The following is a 7470-nucleotide window of genomic DNA, read 5'->3' as shown; positions in this document are numbered from 1 at the left end:
ACTGATTTTGGATTCCGCTCATTCTTGTGTCTCTTGTAATTCATGTTGGACAAACACTTTAGAACTTAAGCAGAGAAATAGCATTTCTGCAAGTATTGGATACTTTTGAAAGAAAGCTGCTTTTATTAATGCAGGAAACACAAAAGATTAACGTAACATCCACAACAGCGATAGCTAGATGACTTTTTTTAACTCGGTGCCTTCTGCTGTTTGGGTGCAGATAGTCTTCTCTACAAAATAAAACTCGCAAGATCAAACTTCAAAGTGAAACTTTCCTCTTTCACTTTGACAAAACCATTCCTTCCATTATAGACATTAACTGCTGCCCTGTGCCCCAGAAAACTGAATTAGTCACACACCACTGACTTGACTTCACATATCAATGAGTAGGTTAGGACTTTTCACATCACACAGCTTCTAACCCAGCAGTGCTTGTAAGGAAGATGAAGAAAGCTCTTGTTGGAAAGTCAAGTTATGTTACATAACTGAAAATGTACAGTGTAGATTGTGTGTTATAGTGCTGAAAGAAATGAACCCCACTGAATGTTATTCTTCACAACCAAAACCACCTATATAATCCTGACTTACTTCCTCAAAGTGAACATACACTTCACTGTGACATTTTCAAGAGCCACATCGCTGACTGCAGTTCAACTGACTGAAATGTACCACGAAAGACACGGCGGTACCTGACGGTGTGGAAACGGAGTGGGATGTTAAAGGGTGAGAGGATTTTAGCAGCTGAGCTGTGTCTTCAAACATTTTGGCCAGTATAAAAGGTCATTCTAACCACTACACAGAGCCCACCTGGCATTTCAGCAGAAGCGATCTCTATCCAGGCTAGTGTGCAGTGGGGCTCCTTGAACAGGGGATGAATTACATGTTTACACTTCCACAGAATACGGAGGGGGTGTGAATATAAAAACAAAAAACTGAATCAAATTTTCCACTTAAAATGAATTGATTGAAACAATAGAACTGATTTCACACAAATGTAAACAAAAATGCTTACTTTGCACCACTGACCTGAGTTTGCCAGCTGAAATGACGATATCTATAGCGGATTTGATTACCTGTTTTTTTTTTGTCAAACTAATGCTATCGCTAAAACTCTCCTAGCAGGTTGAAAACTCTGTGTCCAAAATAACTAATAAAATGATAAAAGGCTGCGGCTAAAGCTAATATGCCCTGGGTAAAATCAGTATTTACTGCGGAATACTTTTTTGGAAAAGCAAAGACAATCACTACCACCTAATCCACAAACAAAACAAAACAGGACATATCCAGTATGAATAGTTTAACAATTACCCCAAAACACACTTATAGTGTAAAGAAGTGAACTAAATCTGATGACGTGTGGGCACTTGGTACATTCTGAATGGCCACTTAAGACCTGTGTTTTAGGGGGCCTGACAAGATGCCCCTCCTGCAGCAGCAACCAGCAGCGGCACCCTCAGCACTGGTAACTCAGAGTTAAATACAAATCAAAGTAAATGTGGGCACTATGAGTATGACTCATCAAACAACAGCTATGTGTCATTATGTAGCTGTTTGCTGATGTATGTGCAATGCATATTAGTTCAAAAGATCAACAAGCTAAATGAGGAGAAGAAAATAACTCTTCTGTTGGTACCATGGTTTGTTGGATGCTGTAAGCAAACAATCAGTGCCGTCTGTGAATCTGGCCTCAACCCAAAAGAATCTGCGTTTTGGTAGCAGTATGACATTAGTGACTCTAACTCCTCCATCAGGGGTGTTATGGCCCACAGAGTGTCACTCCACAGTGTCTATGGCACCCCTACCAAGTGGCCAATGAGGTCAACTGATGACTCACACGCTCAGTTTAACTCAGGGGCTCGGGACTTCATACACAGAACAGATCGCAGAGGGTATGTTAGCTCAAATCCAGGACACCTGTGAAGCAGCAAGTCACTGTTTCCCCAGTTATATGGACAGGAGGAAAAAGTGAAAGACGTGCAAAGGAAACACGAGGACTAAAGATCTGCTGAACAGTGCTTTAAAAAATGCCATCTCATATAGTTACTCGCCATACTATAACTAGAGCAGAAATTTGCAGACCAGGCGTAGCAATTCAGCAGACGTTTAGGTTCATAGACAGTGCAGCTGCCCCTCTTGGGCTGAGATTAATTGCTGGATGGATAAAGCCACAGTGATTGACAGATGAGTTGCTGCATTGAGGAGACATGAGAGAGATGAATGTGGAGCAGTTCAAAGTGAAATTAGCATCGAGCACTTTGAATTCCTCAAAGGAATGTATGCTAGAACCAAAATTGGAGTTTATCTTGCAAAATATGATTTTAGTCATCAACATTAGCAACACTGGGCAACTTATAGATGTAACAAGTGTCCATTTTTTTTTTTTTTTCTGACTGTGCATTCAAACCAGAAATCCCTGCCTCAACAAGTATTCTATTGACAGTGTATATTTACATTGTATTGTGTCCTTGCATTTAAAATTCTCCACTGAAGGTCACGTTGCCGACGTCTGTAAATGAGATGGTGTGCGCAGGTGTTTGACCTTCTGGATGTTTTATAACATATGTGGACTGTTTGAACTCAGTGAAATCAATGTGCACCAATTGCACTTTTGTTCAATGTGTTACAATTTGTTTAGTTAATTATTAGTATTTGCATATATCTCCTTCATGAATCTACAGTTTAGAGCTGAAATAATTAGTTGATCGATCATTAATAAATTATTCTTTCTAAATATATTTTTTTATATAAAGGGGCTAAACAAATTATAATGGTCCAACTTTTAAAATGTGACTATTTTCTGGGCGTCTTTATCTCTGAGATATTAAATTATATATATATATATATATATATTTTACTGTTGATCAGACAAAACAAGCAATTTTAAGACATTAACTTGGGATTTGGGAAATTAAGATGGCCATTTTAAGACCAAAACATTTATTAATTAATTTATAAAATAATTGGCAGATTAATCGATTAGAATTTTTTTTTTTTTTTTGCCACAACCCGACTATAATGTTATTCCACTATAATGGGATTTAGTTGTCCAACATAAACGTTGCACAACTGACAAATACATTATATATTTTATTTTTTTTATTTTAAGTATACTTCTCTTGAACCATGTGTCATTTTGCACAAAAAAAAGTTTTGAGAGCGAGTGTGGGAGAGAGTACAGGCTTATAATGGCATGCTGCACTGCAGACTAACAATGGCACCTCAACAAAAATGAAGCCACAGGTAGTTTATGGGCCATCTACTGATGGAATTATTTTCTGACTGGCTCCAGGTGCAGGGCCGGGATAAAGGCAGTCTATCACCAGAGACCCAGACAGCTAATGTAGCATAAAGAGCAGCTCAAAATCCAACCACGGTCGGTGCAACCTTTTCTTGTAACTGGGTCCTGCTTAATGAACTACAAGGCGCTTTGAATGACAAATAAATGGTGTTTTTTTTTAGGTCAACAAACTGCTCAATGCATCACTAATAAGGTTAATTTGAGTCCCACCGGGCAGGAGGCATTAGCCTAAGTGTTTATCCGCTTTAGCGCTGTTAGACTGACGAAAAGAAACAGCACTGGCAGTGCCATTAGAATGACATAGGGTAGGAGGTGAATGCCCAATTTGCTCATCAGGTCTGAGCCAAATGAACAGGATGCAATCACGAAGTACTTGCTGTTTTGTATATGCTACAGGATAATGTACTTGTTGCGAACGCTCTTTTGCATGCTTAAGTGAAGCTTATGAGGCTTGATGTTTGGGAAAACAAGCCGGGGAAACTGTGGTAATTAAATTGAAGCTTGAATCAGAATCAGAACCGTTTATTGCCATGGTATGTTGCACATACAAGGAATGTGACATGACGGTTGGTGCATGACATTAAACAATCAACACAGTGCAAAAAGTAGAAACATATTCAAATTTACAGTAACTATAAAATAAAGTGAAATATAAAATAAAGTGCATGAATGAACAGATAATAGGACTATAAACAAGTGAGATGTAAGTGTAATGTAAAAGTGTCGAGTGTATTTAAATAAGAATCCTAGAAGGGATGTGCAGGGAAGTGACCGATAGGAAACTGTCCTGGGGATGTCAGAGTCAGTGGGGGTCCCAGGCTTTGTTGATGAGCCCAACTGAAGACGAGAAGAAACTGTTCATGTGGCGTGAGGTCTTGGTCCTGATGGACCACATCCTCCTGCCAGATCGAAGGGTCTCGAACAGTTTGTGTCCTAGTTGAGAAGGGTCGGCTACAATCTTTCTCGCTCGCTTCGGGGTCCTTGAAGTGAACAAGTCTTGGAGGGACGGCAGATTGCAGCCGATCGCCCTCTCGCAAGAGCGAATGATGCGCTGCACTCTTCCCTTGTCCTTGGGCTGTGGCTGCAGCATACCAGACCGTGATGGAGGAGCAGAGGATGGACTCAACGATGGCTGTGTAGAAGTGCACCATCATTGTCTTTGGCAGGTTGAATTTCTTCAGCTGCCTCAGGAAGTGCATCCTTGTTCAGACCGCACCAGGTCACCAGATGGTCAATCTCCCACCTGTAGGCGGACTCATCCCCACCAGAGATGAGTCCAACGAGGATGGTGTCATCTGCAAACTTCAGGAGCTTGACGGACTGGTGACTGGAGGTGCAGCTGTTGGTGTACAGGGAGAAGAGCAGAGGGGAAAGAACGCAGCCTTAAGGGGGAACTGGTGCTGATGGTCCGAGAGGCTGAGACGATGAGCCATCAGGAGATGTAACTCAAATAAAACAGAACAGTGCGTGTGTAAAGTATCGATGTGTTTACCTGTCCATGTAGTGGTGTGTGCTGCAAACATATGGTTCCCGGCCTGCATGGATGTCTCATTTCCCCAAACTGATAACAATTACGAATTTAGGTGAGGCCGGAACAGCACAATGGATATCGCCAGCCAAATAATAGACTTCCTTCACTAAAAATGACAGACTTTGAGGCTGCCGTTGACTGAATTTATTCTCTGAGATGCTTCCACTGCCTCGGTGCCACTCAGTCAAACAGACAGTTTATACATGGCGGAGAGCTAAACCAGGGGCTGCTGTTAAATTCACCAGGGCTACTGTTGCAGACATTGGGCCCGATAAGCCTCATTTGAATAATTCCCATATAGCTCTGCTGTTTTATCTCAGAGTTTACCCATCAGAAACGTGTGGTGTTGTGCTCATAACGTTGTCGGACATCACAGCACCACTGTTAATCAATAACAAGCTTCGGGCACTGCATTGTGTTTTGGCACAGATATTGCTGAAGTCCCCACAGACTGTGAGATCTATAATAGGCTTTGGAGAGAAATTGACATTTTAAATTCTTTTCAGCCCTGGTGTGTTTGTGGAATTTTGGAGAAACCAGTGTGAGCCGTGCTACACTGTGGGCTTCGAGCTCTATGAGAGTGGATTGTACAGTAGAAAGAAAGTGACTGGCTAAGCTTCAGTTCTTGTGTTTGGGAGGGGGGGGGGGGGGTCTAAATCCCAAGTCCATTAAATCACTCTGTATAACAGATTAGCAGGAGCCTATTAGTTGAAAAGACTTCTGAGATTTCCCACTCCCACACGTATTCTGGAAGTCACCATGGCCCCTCTGAAGTCTGCATTACCTGTAGAACCAAGCACTTTAAGAGTGGTGATAACGGGCCAATCGCAGGATGTAATTAAGAGGAGGACTTTAGAGACAATAGTGCGTCTTTATCTAAGAAATCTCAAGAGGGTTTATTAAAAAAAAACACACAGAGGAGGAGAGAGACAGAAAAGAGAGAAAGTCATTGGAAGTTCAAATTCTGATTCAAATTGTCCAGCGTACCCTAACCAGTACCATCAGGATACACACACAGGGAACTGAGTCCAAGATTGCCTCTGCAGCAGGAGTATGTGAAGATGGATATTGTCTGCTGGGTGCCAAGACTATTTTGGGAGCCTGAGCCCCTGACTTGTCCCTGGGCACCCTCTGATCAGCTTTGTCATCAGGTGTGAGAGCGGCTACACAATACATACATCCTGATGCTCACACTTCAGGGAAGTAATGGGTCTTTGTCCTCTTTTATTTCTGAGAAAAATAAATGCCTTTTTCACTTTACCTCTCCATTCCTTGTAGAAATTGGAAACATGGCGCGGTAAGGAACATTCTCAACCATGATAACCTTGAGGTGCGTGGCACTTTGGCTACATTTTAGTGTGCATCCCAAATGCAACAACGAGATCATTATGGGTTTTAACCAGAAACAAAGCTCTGACTGTGGAGGAGCAAACGCAGGGTGAAAGACGTGCTTTGATGCTTCTAAAGCTAACAATATTAGCACCACATTATTCCAACATAACTCTGCACCCTTTTCCTTGTTTGATCACGCTGATGGAACTCGCTCTCGGACATGTATGTCTGCGTGCTTGTTTATTCCATTTCGTATATCATTGCCTTTCTCTGCTTACCTTTCCATGCTCCATTGCGCGGCAGATTTCCACGAACTGAAATTAATTCTGCGGCGCGTGCTTACATTGTTCCAGCACACACTCATACACACACATAAACGCTCCGTTCTCTACTCTCTGGTGCTTGTGTGTGTGTGTGTGTGTGTGTGTGTGTGTGTGTGTGTGTGTGTGTGTGTGTGTGTGTGTGTGTACGCGCGCGCAGATGAAGTCGTGTCCTGGAGAAGTTTTCAATGCGTGCCTCAGAAGTACGTGGGGACTGTGGCGCATTGGACGGCCGTAGTGTTGAATGAACGGAAGGAGGAGGGAGATCGTACATCAACTCCGGACTGGCTACGGGGACTCTCCAGTTGACAGAAGCCAGGCAGCGGGATGCACTCGGAGCAACACTGACAGCTTTTGGAGCAGAAGCGACACATGGAACTCAAACGAAAACCCACTTAATTATATATATATATATTATTATTTTTTTGCCGAGCCGGTGTTTTCCAAGGGATTTTACGCACCGCAAAGGAGTGAAGAAAACGCCGCAGGGATGAGTGTTGCGTGGTTCCACATGCCCCTGAAGGATCCCCTCTCCTGATAAAGGGACCAAAGAGGACAAAACGCTGTCCCTGGTATTTCCCCAAAGAAGATTGCAAAGGTGGAGCGATTAGAGAAGGGCTGATGACGGGACTATTAATCCTTTCAGTGCATCAAAAGCACCAAAGGGTATTAGAAACGCTTGGATGGAAATCGGGCGAGTGTTTAGAACTGTTTTTGGTTTTATATGAAACTGGTGATTAGTTCATCTGCAAGGATATTTTGTTTTCCTCTGAAGATTTTAATTAAGGAGTAGATTTGCTTTTTTTTTGTTGTTTCGCCGAAAGATTGCATGATATGAGCAGTTTCCCGGAGTGAATTTTCAGAAACTCTCATCTCAATCTTTTTTTTCTCTTCAAGTATTCCTAAATCTAAATGGAATTAGTTGAGTCTGAAGCCGTTTGTGAAAGGAACAGACATGGTACATGGGCACAGCTTCCATCACGGTAAGA

General features: G+C 42.2%; 1 protein-coding gene across 7 annotated transcripts in view; it reads left to right on the top strand.

The window, feature by feature from the left end:
* The first annotated feature begins 6718 nt into the window (after positions 1-6718).
* neto1l (neuropilin (NRP) and tolloid (TLL)-like 1, like) overlaps positions 6719-7470 on the top strand; it is a 63998-nt gene continuing 63246 nt past the window's right edge. For all 7 annotated transcript variants that reach the window (XR_011102842.1, XM_068709828.1, XM_068709825.1 and 4 more), the window contains exon 1: positions 6719-7464. Coding sequence is in view for 6 of the 7 variants with exons in the window: in XM_068709828.1 (XP_068565929.1) it covers positions 7437-7464 (28 nt within the window). In the remaining variant the exon portion in view is untranslated. The remainder of the gene's footprint in view (positions 7465-7470) is intronic.

The sequence above is a fragment of the Cebidichthys violaceus genome, unplaced genomic scaffold, assembly GCF_023349555.1.
Source record: "Cebidichthys violaceus isolate CVI_PGR_0920_01 unplaced genomic scaffold, fCebVio1.0.p SCAF_15, whole genome shotgun sequence".
In the NCBI taxonomy this organism is placed as follows: Eukaryota; Metazoa; Chordata; class Actinopteri; order Perciformes; family Stichaeidae; genus Cebidichthys; species Cebidichthys violaceus.
Note: the sequence above shows the minus strand (reverse complement) of the source record. Positions and strands in the feature narration are given on the sequence as shown.